The following is a 17,620-nucleotide window of genomic DNA, read 5'->3' on the forward strand; positions in this document are numbered from 1 at the left end:
ATTCCTCACAACGTCACTAACTTTAACTTGGTGCAACACTTCCAAGTTGTAGCGTGCAAACTCCGAGCTGTGTTCTTACAGGAGGAATTTGAGACCTGGGCCGTTGCAGTTTCTTTCTGCTTTCCCGCAGGAAGCGGCCGCTGCACCGTGACCCACAGAGGATTAAATCCCCGTCACTCCGCCCCATCCACGCCTGCGCACGGCCGGCACTCTGTAGCCAGCCGCTAAGGCGCATGCGCACACCCGGCACCCTCCGAGGCCGGCCGGCGGCGCGCACGCGCACTGCGTTGATCCGCCTTTTCTGGTGGGAAGCAAGTGGGCGTGACGTCAAAGATCGCTGATTGGCCCCCAGCAGAGTGAAGGATACGGGATGCGGGAGGCAACAGATTCATTGACAGTCGGGAAGCGCTCGGTACAGGCAGAGGGAGTGAGGGGAGTGAGTGCAGTCCCTCCCGGGTCGCTCCTGGACCTCAGCCGTGTCTCGGTCCCAGCTACACAAGGTCCCAGCATGGAATACAACAATACCAAACCACAGCTGTCATCCCGGGCTAATGCTTTCTCCATTGCGGCCCTCATGTCAACCGGAAACTCCAAGGACAGGGAACTGCAGGAGAACACGATCAAACCCCTCGGTAAGTCAACCCTTGCACCAACCCTTGCACCGCACACCTGCGAGAATGTTACTGACGATGGTTAAAGGTTTAAGTCGTTGCATGGTTTGGGATTAACATGTTTGGGGACATGCGAGGAATAAGTGCTCCAGAACCGGGAAAAGCCGGGTTGAATGTGTTAAAGTTAACTGGAAGCATTTGGGTTGATGTCTATGTTGAAGGGAATGTCGCTCTCGGAAGCGGAGTAACGTCTCGATGTACTTTGAAGTCTGGCTCTGAAGTTTGAGGCGCTGTCGGTAAAGATGGTGCGTCGTGAGGTCTGAATGCGGGATAACGATACGAGTGAGGTTCGCGGTTATCGCTTGACCGGGCGGTTAAACTGCAATTGCCTTGTTGCAGCAAACTGACAATTGCCTTGTTCCTCTAAACAGAACAGTTTGTGGAGAAGTCTTCTTGTTCGCAGCCCCTGGGTGATCTGGGCAGCCTGGAACTGGGAGATTACGGCAACAGCGGATCTCCGGCGTGTACGGTACCCCTCATCCCGACCACCCCCAGCGTCCCCAGCGCAGAAATGGCCAAGATCACCTGTAACTTGGAAACCAAAGAGCTGTGGGACAAGTTTCATGAGTTGGGCACCGAGATGATTATCACTAAATCCGGCAGGTAGGGAACTGCGGCAGTGAGTCGCCAAAGGCCCGCCGTGTATATATTTAATTTTAGACTAGACTTTCTTATTGGGTTCGTCTAAACTTTGCGGGAACCATTTGGTCAAAGAAGAATTCGAAGAATTTATAGAAGCGCTTGTCTTGAGGGGGAATATTAAAACACGGCGCTGTATGTTGAAACACCTCCATGTTTCGTTTAGTACCGCCGCCTTGCTTGATATTTCATGGCGATATACCGGACACGGAGGGAAATCTAAACGAAACAACGCCGTACGGAGACTAGCGATGAGCGAGGCCGGGCGGGCTTCCACCAGGTGTGACCGCGACCGGGGTTATTTCCCTTGCCCCGTGCCGTTCAAAAATACATCAGTTATTAGCAAGGAGTTGATTCGATCTGATAGCATGATACATAGAAAAATAGGTGCCGGAGTAGGTCATTCGGCCCTTCGAGTCAGCACCATCATTCAATATGATCATGGCTGCGTCTAAAATCAGTATCCCGTTCCTGCTTTCCACCCCATATCCCTTGATTCATTTAGCTCTAAATATAACTCTCTTGAAAACATCAAGTGAATCGGCCTCCACTGCCTTCTGTGACAGAGAGTTCCATAGCGACCCAAAACGAAAGGATTTCGATCCGTTCAATTATCGGGAAAATGAACGGAAAAAAAATTAAACCAGGAATTGTGTCGAATCAATTATTTTCAAGGCGGTGGTCGCTGGTAATTCTCAAATATTGTTGAATTCAATAAACGAATTAGAGTTGTGATTATATTTTGAAATCATGAAAATCGCAACGTTTCGTATCAAGGGCAACCGAGTCACGTTTGTAGGATAATTGTTCTTGATGGTAAGGTTGCCAAAATACCGAGTGGTATGTCGGGTCGGCCCTGTCTTCAACCATCCTGACTCAGCGAGTCCAGGGACCCTGACCTGCTGCAACTCCAGACCGCGCGTCTGATGCTGCGGCAGAACCCGTGGTCTGAGGGACGGGAGCCGCTTCAAGGCGGACCTTTCAAAAGCAGCCACCAGCAGAGTAGTTTTCCTCAGGGCTGCAGTGAAAGAGAAACTGGAGGGGTAGGGGGAAACCATTGAAACCCACCCACCGCCGCTCAACGCGCTGTAAATCTACATAAATCAGTGCGGATGCAAAGAGTCATGTTAGCGGGTTTTTTTAACCTTTACTCCCGCCAGGTGAAGGGGTTGTTGGTGAGCGGGCTTGCGGGAGAAGGAGGGGGATGTGTTTTGTTGTATTATTTCACTTAGGTTTGCTAATGTCCCCGGTTAGATTGGAATTCAGATTGAAGCTCTTTTACTCGCGGTTTCCCCGCCGCGGAGTGCACAGTTATTGGTTGACGTGATGAGCAGTGTTATGGTTGGGTTTAAGGAGTTGTTCGCTTCATCTGGCATGTTTCAGGAGAATGTTCCCAACTATCCGCGTCTCGCTGTCTGGAGTCGATTCCGAGGCGAAGTATATCGTGTTGATGGACATCGTGGCGGTGGACAACAAGCGGTATCGCTACGCCTACCATCGCTCTTCTTGGCTGGTGGCTGGCAAGGCCGACCCGCCACTCCCAGCGAGGTGCGTGCGGCATTTGATTTCACCCTTTGCTCCGCGATAGTCCTAGACCCCCCCTCCCCCTCCTCCCTCTCCCCGCACCCTCCCCGCACCCTCCCCATTCCCGTTTGGGTCTGTCCGACAGAAACTGTCGATCATAACATTCCCGATGCTCAAAATCTGCAACTAAAGACAAAAATGCAGGAAACAGAAGGTACGAGCCAAGACATTGCCGGCTTCTTTCTCCACAGATGCCCCCTGTCTTGGTTAGTTTTCCAGCATTTTCTGGTTTGATTTCTGGTCCGGTAGTAATCAACGAGCGCTCAGATCTGTTCCTGGGACACGGGACTGGAGTCTGAGTAAACGTCTTTACTTGTTGCTGTGCTGAGAATGTATCTCACTGCATATCTGCGTTTACAGATCAAATAGCGCTCCCACTTCCACTCACCGAGATCAAGACAGGATAACATATCGATGTCCAACCCCAGTTATCGCAAACCTATCCCAATGTAACCTGGCACTAATCCGAATGTATTCAAGTTCAATTGGGCATCTGGCACGCTCCAGAGAGATGCCATGATGTCCAATCCACATGTGTAGAATCTACTCATCGCCCTAATAAGGCCCTAAACCCCATCAACCGAAACCAAATCACGTTAATCCCAATCAGAGATCCTATAGCGGAGCCCAATCTTTCATCCCAATCGTTTTCACTATTCACTCTGCTCCAATCGCCTAACCACAATCACCCAATCCGGTCACCCTGCCTTAACTATCACCTTAACTCCCATCCCATATCAACCTATCCTGACTGCATTCAATCTAACCAAATCGGCAAATCACTCTAACAAGGTCAGAATCACCTCAATGGCTCTGACCACAAATTCAATTACCCTGCCCTATCACTGCAGCTCTGATCCTAACAATAGCTTTATCCCTCCAACTTATCCTGACACTAACCCTGTATTTTCCCAATTACAAATAACCATTCTGACAGTACTGAGCAGTGCTGAACTACTATCTACCTGTGATGTCCCGCGGACTCTTCTTGACCGAACTTTGCTGGCTTTACCTTGCACTAAACGTCATTTCCTTATAATTGTAAAGTGGTTGATTGTAATCATGTATTGTCTTTCTGCTGACTGGTTAGCTCGCAATAGAAAGCTTTTCACTGTACCTCGGTGCAAGTGACAATAAACTAAACTGAACTGAAACCTCGGTAAACTATGTCAACGCAGAACTTGTGACAGAAATTCTGGGAAACGGAGTTCCCTGGTTGCAGTAACATAACTGACCGATCCCGATCCTGGCCGTTTTCCTTTTGGAAATTCTGAGATGCTGAATAAAATAAAAACTGCAAGGGCAGCTTGTCGAATGTTGCATGGAAGCAGATCAAATACATTGGAAATTTGATACTTTGTTCAGGGGGGTTTGATGAGCTCCATAGACACAAAATGCTGGAGGAACTCAGCAGAACAGGCAGCATCTCTTGAGAGAAGGAATGGGTGACGTTTCGGGTCGAAACCCTGATCTCCTGTTCATTGGTGCAGAATCTGCTCAAACCAAGTCCCAAGTCCGTCGATCCCGAATCCACTGATTTCAAATCTGATTCCGCCGATTCTGCCCAGCCAGATTCCGCGGATCCGGAATACACTCCTGTCTCCGAATGCACTGACCAGCCCGGTCTTGCACGGACATTTTCCCACCGCTCTCCGTTCCCTCAGGCCTCTCACCCCGCCTACCATGTCCACAAGCCACTTATCCCCTCTTAACCCAGCCTCTTTCTGATCGCCATATCCCGATTCCAGGCTCTATGTGCACCCTGACTGTCCGTTCACTGGGGAACAGCTTTCGAAACAAATGGTCTCCTTCGAGAAAGTGAAACTCACCAACAACGAGTTGGATCAACACGGACACGTGAGTTACACTGAATTTATTTCGGGCAATGGTGTTAATCTGAATGGTGTCAAGTGTCAAGTTGGGAAAAGGGAAAGTATAACGACATCTGGTGGGTCCTTGTTCATCAGTCTCTGAAAGCATGCAGGTACAGCAGGCAGTGAAGAAAGCGAAAAGGCATGTTGGCCTTCATAACAAGAAGAGTTGAGTATAGGAGCAAAGAGTTCCTTCTGCAGTTGTACTGGGCCCTAGTGAGACCACACCTTGAGTATTGTGTGCAGTTTTGGTCTCCCAATTTTAGGAAGGACATTCTTGCTATTGAGGGAGTACAGCGTAGATTCACGAGGTTAATTCCTGGGATGACAGGTCTGTCGTATGTTGATAGAATGGAGCGGCTGGGCTTGTATACTCTGGAATTTAGAAGGATGAGAGGGTATCTTATTGAAACATAAGATAATTAAGACAGGAAACATGTTCCCGATGTTGGGGGAATCCAGAACCAGGGGCCACAGTTTAAGAATAAGGGGTAAGCCATATGGAACGGAGATGAGGAAAATCTTTTTCACACAGAGGGTTGTGAGTCTGTGGAATTATCTGCCTCAGAAGACAGTGGGGGCTAATTCTCTGGATGCTTTCAAGAGAGAGTTAGATAGACCTCTTAAAGATAGTGGAGTCAGGGGATATGGCGAGAAGGTAGGAACGGGGATGTGGATGATCAGCCATGATCATATTGAATGGCGGTGCTGGCTCGAAGGGCCGATTGGCCTCCTGCACCTATAGTTTATTGTCTTGCATCCGGTTTGAGGCTGCTCGCGGAGACGGTTGAGGAATGGAGCTCCTTCTAATCGGGCCTTTAGTCTGTACAGAGCAGGAACCCACAAACCTGGGCCCACAATTAGCCGCATGACATTGTTGCAAAAACTGAACCACGCGGGCAGATTGACAATACTAGCTTCATTGAATAAACTGCAGTTGCAGCCCTCCCATTTGTCTGAACAATAACCTACTCACTCTGTTGTGTATGTCTAGTTGTGTATAAGTAAGGGTGCATGTATAAGTGGGTCTGTGTACAGACGCGTGGTCCATAGTTGTGTGTATATACAGATGTGTACATATACACAGGGATGTAAAAGTGTATACAGTGGACTGTGCGCATAACCGTGTGTACTAATGTGTGTGTGTGTGTACGGGTGCCTGTGTAGAGGTCAATAAGGGTAGGATTACTATCGGGTGTAATTCGGAAACGAGTTAATTTCCTTTAGTTTATATATTTTAATTAAAGGGCCTTAACCTAGTCTCTTAATTGGTACATGTGGCTATAAACTCACCTTGAAACCTTGAAATGGAAAATGCCCCAAAATTAAAACTGGCAGAAAAATCAGTCGGTTGAACCAGTCTACGGTATAATCCGCGTCCAGGCACTCCTCGGGATTATTATCTGAAGCACACGTCACCCTTGGGTCTATTTAACTAACGGATTGGGTGAAATTGAGGTTATGGCCGTGGGTTTGTCTGGGCCTGCACGACAATTCTTCTCGTGAAAGAAGAAACGGCAGATGCTGGTTTACACCGAAGAAAGACGCCAAATGCTGGAGCAACTGAGCGGCACAGACAGCATCTCCGGATAGACGGGGGTGGGCGACGTTTTAGGTCGAGACCCTTCTTCAGACCCGACCCATTTTTTTCTATCCAGAGATGCTGCCTTTCTCGCTCAGTTACTCCAGCGTTTTGTGTCTATCTTCGGCAATTCTCGTCAGTCGGAGCCGATCAGTAGCTTTAGTCATTGCCTCTTTGAACTGACTCCACGCCCTCTGCCTAATCCTCGTCTTTATCCAGGATTCTAGTGTTGGGGTTGTGTTTGCAATGGGGTTGGGTTGTCGAGGCGCCAGTACTCTGTGTGTGTGTGTGTAATGCAGACGAATTCATTCCACAGATCATTTTAAACTCCATGCACAAATACCAGCCGCGGGTTCACGTCATTAGGAAGAAAGACCACACCGCTTCTCTGGTCAACCTCAAGTCGGAGGAGTTCCGCACCTTCATTTTCCCGGAGACAGTTTTCACTGCGGTGACCGCCTACCAGAACCAACTTGTGAGTCGCCACTGTCTCGCCGCCCGCCATCGGCTCAGACCCCCACCCGCTGCCGGCCCTGTCCCGCTTCATTCCAGTCGATCACCGCGCTGCAAATAGCCCAGGGTCGTTATAACTAGAATTACGGGATTTTTAAAAATGAAATAAGAGGTTACCGGGACAGAGGTCCCTGACATAGAGGTCATGCGGCAGAGGACACCGGCAGAAGTCACTATAATAGGAGGCTGTGACAGAGGTCGCCAGGTAGAGGTCACTTCCATAGGTGGGATAGATGTCGTTGAGACAGATGCCACGGGGCCAGACATTAACTAGTATAGGTGACTGCGATAGAGGTCACCAGGGTGGAGGTCGCAGAATCAGTGGTCGCCAGGCAGTGGTCGCTAATATAGGCGGCTGCCATCAACGTGAACGGGACAGAGGGCACTATGACAGTGGTCAACGGGAGATGTGATTTTTACTGAGCTCACTTGGACAGAGGCCCTCGGACAGAGATCACCAGGTTATTTGCTGGTGACATTAGAGATGATGATTGATTTTACGGCGGTCAACATTGCCATAGGAAATAAATGGGTACATTATCAACGGGGTTTCAACACAGCTCCTAGACTGTGGAACAGCATCCCCCTTCCCATCAGAACTGCCCCCTCCATCGACTCCTTTAAGTCAAGACTAAAAACTTATCTATACTCCCAAGCCTTTCCTGACGTCCACTGAGCGAGGGCTATATGTACATATGCATGTAGTTTTGGTAGTTTGTTTGTTTATACTATTCTTTTAACAAATGTAAAGCACTTTGGCCAACGAGAGTTGTTTTTAAATGTGCTGTATAAATAAATGTGCGTGTGTGTGTGTGTAGGTAAAGAACCAGTAAAAATCAAAAACAAAATCGGAAATGTTAGAAAGACTCAGCAGGTAAGGCCACAACTGTCGGGAGGTAACGTCACTGTTTCAGGTCCAAAGTTCTCAGACAGGACTAGTCCGGTCAGCGTCCTGGGTATAACCCGGCTAAAGGACATCTATGAGGAGTTTGCAGGTCCTCCCTGTAACCACATGGGTTTACCTCCGATGCTCCGGGTTCCTCCCGTATTCCGAAGACTTGCTGGTCGGTGGTGCACATCTGTAAATTGCCCTGGAGCATGTAGAGAACAAGGACTTAAAGGGTTACAGGACAGTTAGTGAGACTTGGATTGCTCTGCTAGGTGGTACAGTCGCGATGATCCGACTGTTCTCCTGATCTGTCAATGGAAATAGGAAATAATCCGATCAAGAGAGCCAATAGAGAATCCTTTGAACTCCGGGTTATTGATTTTGACCGTATTACTTTTCTGAGGAGTGGGCCCGAACTTGAAACCTTAACCATTTCTCTCCCCACAGATGTTGCGTGTCCAGCCGCCATTCCCAGAACTTTCTATTTTAGTTTCAGATGTCCAGCATATGTTTATTCAGTGTGTGTTCACCCTTCTCTACCCGCCGCGGTTTACGGGGAATGTTCTCATTATGTTTCTGTCCTGCAGATCACCAAATTAAAAATCGATAGCAATCCTTTCGCCAAAGGATTCCGGGATTCCTCCCGGCTCACCGATATGGAGAGGTACTGTCTCCCGGAGTAAGGCCCTTTCTTCTCAGTTTCATATGATGTGAATGGCGCGGTTTATACGATGCGAAACAAACATAATTTCATACAAACGAGTATATGTTTCTAGTTTAGAGTCCGGGTTGTAAAACGTCTCTCTGCATGTCACTGGTTGTCATTTTGTAATGGTGCAACTATGCTCCGGTTCTCGAATCATTTAGAGTCGTGTAATGAGAGGAGTGTGGTGTTAGCGGGCACTGACCATTGTGGACGAGGGCTGGCCGTTTACCGACGCAGCGTGCTCTCGCCCATCTCCCCCCGTCACCGTGGCTCCGACACTGAGACTGTAGATGTACCCCGGCTTGCATCCCGTAACTCCCTCCGAACAAGTCAACGCTTCCCACTGTATTGGCGGAGACGACTCGCTCCTGCCTCTTGTTCCATTGAAACACGTGCACCCCCATCCGTCCCCGGATCCGCTCCCAACCCATCCCGATCCAAACCCGCCAAGTCCCTACTCTTCAACGGGGAGGGACTGCGAGCCTAGCAAACCCAAGCGTGCCTGAAGCTGTGCTGAAGGTTTGGGGTTGGCATTTTCAGGTGCGCATGTTCTGTGGTTTCCTCCGCTGTTGATTGAATCCCGATTTCCACGTGTTTTCCTATTTCAACCGGTCACATTTCATGGTTTAGTTTTGGGAGCGGTAAAAAAAATGACTGGATCCAAATTTTGAGAGGAGGAGTTTGTTTACTCATGTTTTCGCCTCGCAAGATAACGGGTGTACGTTCGCTTTTTGAGAAACGCCAGTCTACCTTTAAACGAAATGTCTCCCCCTTCACTGAAGCGGTCTTGACAGAGAATGCATGGAGGCGTCTTTCTCCTCGTCATCAGCAGGACAGGTCCCGAAGGGTTTCGGCCCGAAACGTTGCCTATTTCCTTCGCTCCATAGATGCTGCTGCACCCGCTGAGTTTCTCCAGCTTTTCTGTGTAACCTCGGGTCCCGCACACTCTGCCTGTGGGCACTGGGAGGGGCCGTGGTGACGGGCCCCCCAATGTAAAGAGCCTCATTTGTCTGTTTGGCCCAACGTTTGGCTTCGATTGGGCCTCAGACGTCTTCAGCTCCTGGGCAGGCGGTTCAACTCCTACCGTCAACGGCTTGGGATGGAAAGATCTATTGTGTCTAGGCAGAGTGAGCCGTAGTTCGATTCACATTCGGGACAGATTAGTACCGGACCAATCGCAGCCCCTTACCGGAGCTCACCAGCAGCCGGACCAGCGGAGTAAGCTCGGCGGGGCTGCCGGCTGTCGGCTGCGATGTCCCTGCTCCAGCACTCCGCTAGTGCCCTATGTTTGATGAATGCGTATTAGATATAATTCGGGCCATTGAGCGAACTACTTCAAGGATTCTAGATGTATCTACAACCCGCTTCACGGAGATCCCCTGCCTGTGTACCACGGCTGGTATGATTGAGGACTGGGTGGAATAGCGCCGGCGCACCCAGTTAGCTGGGCGGTCACTGGCGATGTGCCAGGGGTGAGGACAAGTCTGACGGAGGTTGAGAGCGTCCGGACAGTTGTGTATTAAACCAAATTTACGAATCGGTTTAAGCCTGTTGTCAGAGATTGATGTTTGTGGGGAATCGAACAGACCCAGTTTGTTTAAGTGGAGAGTTTAGATGAGCCGGTGGCTAAAGATTGAAAGGGGAGATATGGAGAATTAGTCGCAGGGAATCACTGGGACCGGGGAGTCACTGTATGTGAAATATTACAGAGAAACTGAGAAATACAGGTTAGAAGAAATGAGAATCTAATTCAGTCCGTACAATATATTGGAAGAAAAACACAAAGTGATGGAGTAACTCAAAGGGTCAGGCAGAATCTTTGGATGCCACGGATACGTGACGTTTCGTGTCGGGACCCTTCTTCAGACTGATTTGCAGATGTTGGTTCGTAAACCAGTATCTACAGTCCCTTCAGTCTCCACACACTACATGGGCCACAAGAGCTAAATCCAGATCATGTTTGTTTTTTTAATTGCCTGCACATAGCAAGATAACTCGTTGTAATTTGAAGAGCTCCCGAGCCATCAGCTGTCATGAAGTGAGAATCAGTTCAGTTCATCTCTACGCATGTATCTACTTTTCACCAGGTGGTACTGGTTATATTTACATCCCCATGGGAGAGGAGGGTTATGGTCAGTGCAGGAAAGTGAATTGAGGTAACCGATTCAATATAATGTATTGAACTATGCAGCAGACAAGAGAGGCCGAATGGCCTGCATGTGCTTCTATTTAGTTTGTTCTTGATCCTGTCTGTACTGTGCTGCAGGGAAAGTGTGGAGAATCTTATCCAGAAGCATACCTATGCACGATCACCCATCCGGACATATGGAGGCGAAGATGATGCTCTTGGAGAGGAGAACCAAACAGCACAGAACAGAGGTAGGAAGAAAGCATCATATCTGTAGCATATCCCATCACCCAAGGCATCCTGTAACTGTATATGACGTGTGCTCATTGCTATAATATGGTGAATGTAGCAGTCAATCTGTGCACAGCAAGACCCCACCAGCAACACCATAACAATGGCCCAGATATTGAGGCAAATATGCCAGTACTCACAGCGGTTTCCAGGATGGACAGTGGTTTCTGATCTGCATACACGTGGATCCCAGCAGTAGCTGCCAATGACACACTGTCCCGCCATTTACAGCACCATGGCAAATTTTCATACTTTCATTATTTCTTTGTCTGCATTATTGTAATGACGGTGCTGAGTCAGTAATTTATGCTGAGCTCTCTGGAGGCCCAGCAGTGATGGGGCACTCTGAGAAGATACATGGTGGATGGGCACCAGGTCAGGGAAAGCCAGGGAAAGCAGACCCACCCACCCCTGAACTGTAGGTCCTAATTCATCCCTGGTGACAATAACTGGGAACTCCCCAAAACTCCACCCTCACCTGGAAGATTGAAGCATTCCAGATAACAGCAACATCCCAAAGGTCTGCTGTGTAGGAAGAAACTGCAGATGCTGGTTTACACCGAAGATAGACACAAAATGCCGGAGCAATTCTGGATAGATGGAATGGGTGATGTATTGGATCAAACCCCTTCTTCAGAGTCAAGGGAGAGGGTGACACAAAGATAAGTAAGTGTAAGATGTGGAAATGAAATATCAAGTCAAGTTTATTCGTCACATATACATACGAGATGTGCAGTGAAATTAAAAGTTGCAATGCTCGCGGACTTTGTACAAAAAACAAACAAACAAACAAACTGCAAACAGAATGGAACAGAATCACATATTATTTTACATACTACATATCGTGGGAGGAAGGAAAAAGGAAAATAAACAGCAATTTTTAAAAGAACAGTAGAATGGTACAGTAAAGGTAGTCCCTGGTGAGGTAGAAGTTTACAGTCCTAATGGCCTCTGGGAAGAAACTCCTTCTCAACCTCTCCGTTCTCACAGCATGGCAGCTAGAACAGTCCATTGCAGGGGTGGAAGGGGTCACAAAGGAGATGAGGTTCACGGAAAATGTAAAATAGATAATTGTTAGCTAGAAGGTGACAACAAACTGTCTGTCTGTCTGTCTATTCCTCTGATCTTGTGCTCTTCCGGTTTGTGAGGTTTTCTATTTGCGCAAGCACGGTACGCGATAACGCTATGACTTTTCGTCCCCTTACTCACCATTCTCCTGTGCTGCGCGTGCAACAAGTTTCGTTCCGATCAATGGTATATTGTAAAAGTTATCGAGGTTTAAAAATCGTAAAATACCACGTATGGGCATATTGCTGTCAGCCGCCGCCAGGCAGATTGGCATCCTCTCCTGTCACTCAGGAAGGTGACAACGAACTTCGTTCCGGCGACGCCCCTTCCTAGCACCATCGCCGCACTGATTGGTTGCGTCTGCTGTCAATCGGCTGGAGGTCGTCATGGTGAAGGAGTGGTAGAGGGGGGATGGGGAGAGAGGGACAGCGCCAAGCCCCGCGCCCCACGTCCCGCTGTTTACCCGCTGGCGAGGGACACCGCGGGTCCTGGGACGGGCACTGTTCCAGCGGCTCCTGCCCTTGGGCGTGGACAACGGGAGCGGCCCTGACGCACCGCAGCGTTACAAGGAGAGAGGGAGCGCACTGGGAGTGAGGGGGGGGGGGGCCACTGTGTGGGGGGGGGGGGGGGGGGGGGGAGGGGGGGAGAGAGAGGCGAGAGGGGGATGGAGGGGGAGAGGAGAGAGGAGATGGGAGGGGGAGGGGGGGAGGGAGGGGGGAAAAGATGAATGAGAGAAGGAGGGAGAGAGAGGGATGATGGATTGGTGGAATATTACGTTGGGGAACAGGTTGCGTTGGGGGACCAGGCCTTCCGTGTGATAGGGACCCAACGGGTCCCACAGTCTAGTACAGAGTTAAAATGTAATCAGGGGGTCAGTCAGTCTGGTTGGAGAACTAGGAAGGGGAAGGGGTGGAGAGAGAGAGCAAGCAAGGGTTACTTCAAGTTAGAGAAGTCAATATTCATACCACTGGGGTGTGAGCTGCCCAAGCGAAATATGAGGCGCTGTTCCTCCAATTTGTGCTCGCCTTCACTCAGACAGTGACAGTGAAGGAGACGCAGGACAGAACATTCAGTATGGGAGTGGGAGGAGGAGTTAAAGTGTTTAGCAACCGGGAGATCGGACAGGTTTAGGCAGTCCGCTCATTTCCTTTGATGTCTCATTTTCACACCTTGTACTTCCTTATCTCTGTGTCACCCTCTCCGCTGACTCTGTCTGAAGAAGGGTCTTGTACCGAAACGCCACCTATTCCTTCTATCCGGAGATGCTGCTTGTCCGGCTGAGTTACACCAGCATTTTGTGCCTTTCCCAAAGGTCTGCTGGTGCATATAAATAAGAACCTCCGTAACATCTCTATAAAATCCTCCAAATGGACGCGTACTGAATCTGTACAAGATAGCAGCATAAAGCCAGCCATTAGTTAAAGCTGAAACATTTATCATCCAAGTTACTGTACTGAGCCTAGATATCATCAGAAACCTCAGTCTCGCCACAAACTATTTAAGGAATGTTACTAAGACTAAGTCTGCTCAAATAATTAACAGAGTATAATGTAGGAATGATAGCAATTTAATTTGGTTGACAATTATTTAAGATTCAGAAAAGTGTTCCAAATAATTTTATTTAAAAAAAAAAGTCATTGTTTGTTGTGCGATGCAAAAATTGAACTCTCCTTTAAACTAACCAAATGTCTCCATCACAGATGGTAAATTCAGGCTCAGCACGTGGGTTAGGCAGGATGATGGATCTACTGGTCTCCGACTGCTCATTAGTTGTGTCAGCTCAGTCTTGCAGGATGCTGAGACCAGCGAGTGTCTCTCATCTCATTGCCGACAGGGTTAGATTCAGTTTGTGCTTCTCGTTGTACATTGGAGCCTGGCACAGCTGGGTGTTGCCCCACTTGTAACCAGACGTCACATCTTACCACAATTGGGCATAGTTGGGAACCTCCCTGCATGTTGTGCTCAAATTAGCCCCCATATTAGTTACCCTAATGCATTAAAACATTTCTGGGGAGGAGCGATTCCTACCATTGGGGGTAGGGTGGAATCCAAGAATCTGATGGGCTGTGAAATTAGGAAACAGTTCTACATCCAGTATGGTGGGAATATGGAGATCCTTCCACCTGCAGCAATTGGATGGCAGGCCAATTGTTAATGTTAAATCTGAGATATTCTTGCCAACTGAGGATATTAAGGGAGCGGAGAAGACATATTTATTAGGTCACAGATTGGTCTTGATCTCACTGAATGATGGAACAGACTTGAGAGGCTGAATGGCCTACTCCTGTTCCTCAATTTGCCTCAGTGGAATCTACAGCACCACGATTCTGACTCGGATCATTCTTCCCCTCAATTAGGTTTAAGTGTATTATTGTCACGTGTTCTGAGGGACAGGGAAAACCTTTATTTTGCATGCTATCCAATCAAATCAGATAATACTGTACCTAAAGGCAATCATGCGGAAATCAAGTACATTAAGTCAAGTGAAGGGAAATATAGAGAATGCAGAATATAGACCTCAGCATTGTCGCGTACTAGTTCCAGCGACAAAGTCCAATGTCCTCAATGGAGTGAAGGTGGATTGGACAGTATTCAATACTGTATCCAATCCAGTATGTGCAGGTTATTATAGAACCCATCGCCCAAAAACCGTAGATTAGGCATTCTGCGGTATTTGTGTAAGAAGGAACTGCAGATGCTGGTTTACACCGAAGATAGACACAAAAAGCTGGAGTACCTCGGCGGGACAGGCAGCATCTCTGGAGAGAAGGACTGGGTGGCGTTTCAAGTCGAGACCCGGTATTTTCCCATTTGAAACCCCTTACTGTCATTTCCCTCCGGCAATAGCATTCGATTTGAGACCGCGGGAAAGCCCATTCACACTCAGAAATTAGGGAAATTGTTTAAAATCATAACTCCAAGATGAAATCCAGATCTCGGCTTGACAATGCGCACTTTGAATAACCACCATCCATGCCCTACCCCAGTCCAGGAAGCTAGAACATTTGTCCGTGCGTTGCTATAGTTCCAAGCTGCATTTCCCGCTCGGTTGGTGTATGACAGGCGCAGCAGTGTGAGCCGGCACAATGCGCACCGATTTGAAAGCCCGTGCCGGCCAAAAATGACTATAGACGAAACTGAGTTCTTCCACAATGGAACCAAGAAAGGCAATTTATTCCCTAGCCTTTACCCGAAGTTCACCATGGAGTGAGACTCAAATCTTTAGCGGGATTTGTTGGTCTGTGGGGCCAAACCAACATACGGATATATAACACGGGTAACTGAAGCCAGGAAAGATCGATAAAAAAAACCTGGCGCTCTTTGGGGAAAAATCTAATTTAACGCCGTATCATTGGTGTTTGGAGTTTTTCTGATTCATTGAATTGGATCAACCTCCATTTCAGCAGAGGGCTTGGTTAAGGGCAGGAAGAGAACATTGATGTATCCCAACATAGGAAGGAACTCGCAGCCACAACAAAGTGCTCGGGACTGCACCACTAGAGACGAATTGAAGCATACCCCGTCCATCTACTGACCCGAGTCGGTGACTGGGAACTAAACATTGGATAAACTGCATACCATAATTAATTATCTAGATAATATACTGCAAATTATAATATAAATTATTTACGAAATGTTCTGATCTCCGGTGGTTCTTAAGAAAGGTCCCGGCCCAAAATGTTGATTGGTTTGTCCATCCACAGAGGCTGCTTGATGGGCTGGGTTCTTCCATCACTTTTGATTTGGTCACAAGTGCCGCTTGGACTGAAACATGGTTCGTTAACACTCGGCCGCGTTCTGTTAACATAGACATAGAAAACGTAGAAAATAGGTGCAGGAGTAGGCCATTCGGCCCTTCGAGCCTGCACCGCCATTCAATATGATCATGGCTGAGCATCCAACTCAGTATCCTGTACCTGCCTTCTCTCCATACCCCCTGATCCCTTTAGCCACAAGGGCCACATCTAACTCCCTCTTAAATATAGCCAATGAACTGGCCTCAACTACCTAATGAGCTGGCCTTAATTACCTAATGAACTGGCCTCAACTAACACACGGCCGTTTTCCGTGTACACAGACTCACACTCTGTACTTTCTTTCTGCAGGATCCGCCTTTACAACTTCGGACAACTTGTCCCTGAGCACCTGGGTCGCTTCTTCCTGCAATTTCCCGGGTTTCCAGCACCCCCAGTCGCTGGCGATCGCCACCACCGCCGCTTCGCTAGCCGCCCCTGTCCCTCACCCCATCCAAGGCTCGCTGCCGCAGTACAGCCGCATCGGGGTGCCTCTGACACCGTCAGCCATCGCCAGCTCCATGCAAGGCAGCGGACCGGCCTTTCCCACATTCCACATGCCTCGCTACCATCACTACTTCCAGCAGGGGCCCTACGCCGCTATCCAGGGCCTGCGGCACTCGTCGGCTGTCATGACCCACTTTGTGTGATGGACAGCGGGGTTGCATTTCCCCCCAGGGACCGTGGCGCACGTGAGTGGCGTTCAGAGCATCAGGGACATGCTCTGCACCCACAGCTCAACGGCGCACCATGAAACAACTCCTGCAGGGATACGGGGCAGAGACTACAACCTCCAGAATGCATCACAGGATTGGACTACAGTGGACCACTATTCCCATGATGCACCGTTCACAGCCAGTCTACAGGGAGGATGAAGCGCCCTCTTCTACCAGCAGCATTGGCACAGCAGCGAGCTGTCAACACTCACACAACAGAGCCGGCCGCACTCACTGTATGTATGTACCGTGTGGCAGGCAGGCGGAGCCCGCTGAGCCAGCGTCCTGAAGAACATTCCTGCACTAGTATTGCCAGATGGTGCAATGCTGCCGACATACTGGGGACTCTCAGCGTGTCTGAACATACAATCACATCTCCGATACAACCCACCAGTGGGTGTGACAGTGTGTATGCAAGTGTGTGTGTGTGTGTGAGTGTGTAAGAGTGGGAGTGCGTGTTTGTGTTCATGCTTGTGTGTATCCTCGTGTCTGCGTACGGGTATGTGAGAATCCGTGTGTGTCAATGTGTCAGTGAGTGTGAATCCGCGTGTGTCAATGTGTCTGCGTGTATCAGGGCGAGTGTGTATGTGTGTATAATTGAATGTGCATATGTCTGCATCAGTGTGAGGGTGTATGCAGGCGCGCACACCAGGTGCGAGAGACGTCCTGTATGAGACTGAGAGTTCGTTTTTTTAATTATTTGTTGCCAGGTTCTGGATATAGCTGCCATTTATTGCCCATCCTTAATTGCCACGAAGACAGTGATGGTTAATTGGCTTCATGTTCTGCTGTGGGCTTCCAGTGAAGGGAGTTCCCACGGTGCTGTTGCGGGGATGGCTCCAGGCTTTAAACCTAGTGACTGGCAATATATTTCTAAGCCACGATGTTGTGGGGGACCTGCTGGTGCTAGTGTTCCACGGTGCCTATTGGCCTTGGTCCGCTTGGTGTTAGAGGTCACGCTTCGGGAGGTGCAAAGGCAGTCGCCTGGGTGAGTAACTGAAGTGCATTTTGGAGACGGTGGACACTGCTGCCGCTGAGTGTTGGAGATGGAGGGAGGATTTGTTAAGTGCTGGTGCGTGGGTCTTTAACAAGCAGGCTGCTTTGTTCTGGACAGTGTTGAGCTGACTAATCCAGGCAAGTGGAAACGGATCCATCAAGCTCCTGACTT

General features: G+C 48.9%; 1 protein-coding gene across 2 annotated transcripts; it reads left to right on the plus strand.

Moving 5' to 3' along the window:
* Nucleotides 1-184: 184 nt before the first annotated feature.
* Nucleotides 185-16,976, plus strand: tbx20 (T-box transcription factor 20). Of its 2 annotated transcripts, none has more exons than XM_055634666.1 (8): nucleotides 185-632; nucleotides 1,043-1,274; nucleotides 2,694-2,858; nucleotides 4,643-4,751; nucleotides 6,664-6,822; nucleotides 8,337-8,428; nucleotides 10,722-10,834; nucleotides 16,049-16,976. In XM_055634666.1, exons 1-8 carry the CDS (start codon nucleotides 371-373, stop codon nucleotides 16,384-16,386), a joined length of 1,470 nt encoding a protein of 489 aa, XP_055490641.1. In that variant the 5' UTR covers nucleotides 185-370; the 3' UTR covers nucleotides 16,387-16,976. The 2 variants fall into 2 exon arrangements, with proteins under 2 accessions (XP_055490641.1, XP_055490642.1); XM_055634667.1 differs by having other exon boundaries at nucleotides 8,337-8,413.
* The last annotated feature ends 644 nt before the right edge of the window (nucleotides 16,977-17,620 follow it).

The sequence above is a fragment of the Leucoraja erinacea genome, chromosome 4 (genome assembly GCF_028641065.1).
Source record: "Leucoraja erinacea ecotype New England chromosome 4, Leri_hhj_1, whole genome shotgun sequence".
Taxonomy (NCBI): domain Eukaryota; kingdom Metazoa; phylum Chordata; class Chondrichthyes; order Rajiformes; family Rajidae; genus Leucoraja; species Leucoraja erinaceus.

Excerpts from the sequence above, each read along its gene's own strand:
- tbx20 (XM_055634666.1), top strand. The coding sequence starts at position 371 with ATGCGGGAGGCAACAGATTCATTGACAGTCGGGAAGCGCTCGGTACAG. Across the intron at positions 6,823-8,336 it reads CCGCCTACCAGAACCAACTT|ATCACCAAATTAAAAATCGA; the intron begins GTGAGTCGCCAC and ends TCTGTCCTGCAG. Across the intron at positions 10,835-16,048 it reads CCAAACAGCACAGAACAGAG|GATCCGCCTTTACAACTTCG; the intron begins GTAGGAAGAAAG and ends TTCTTTCTGCAG.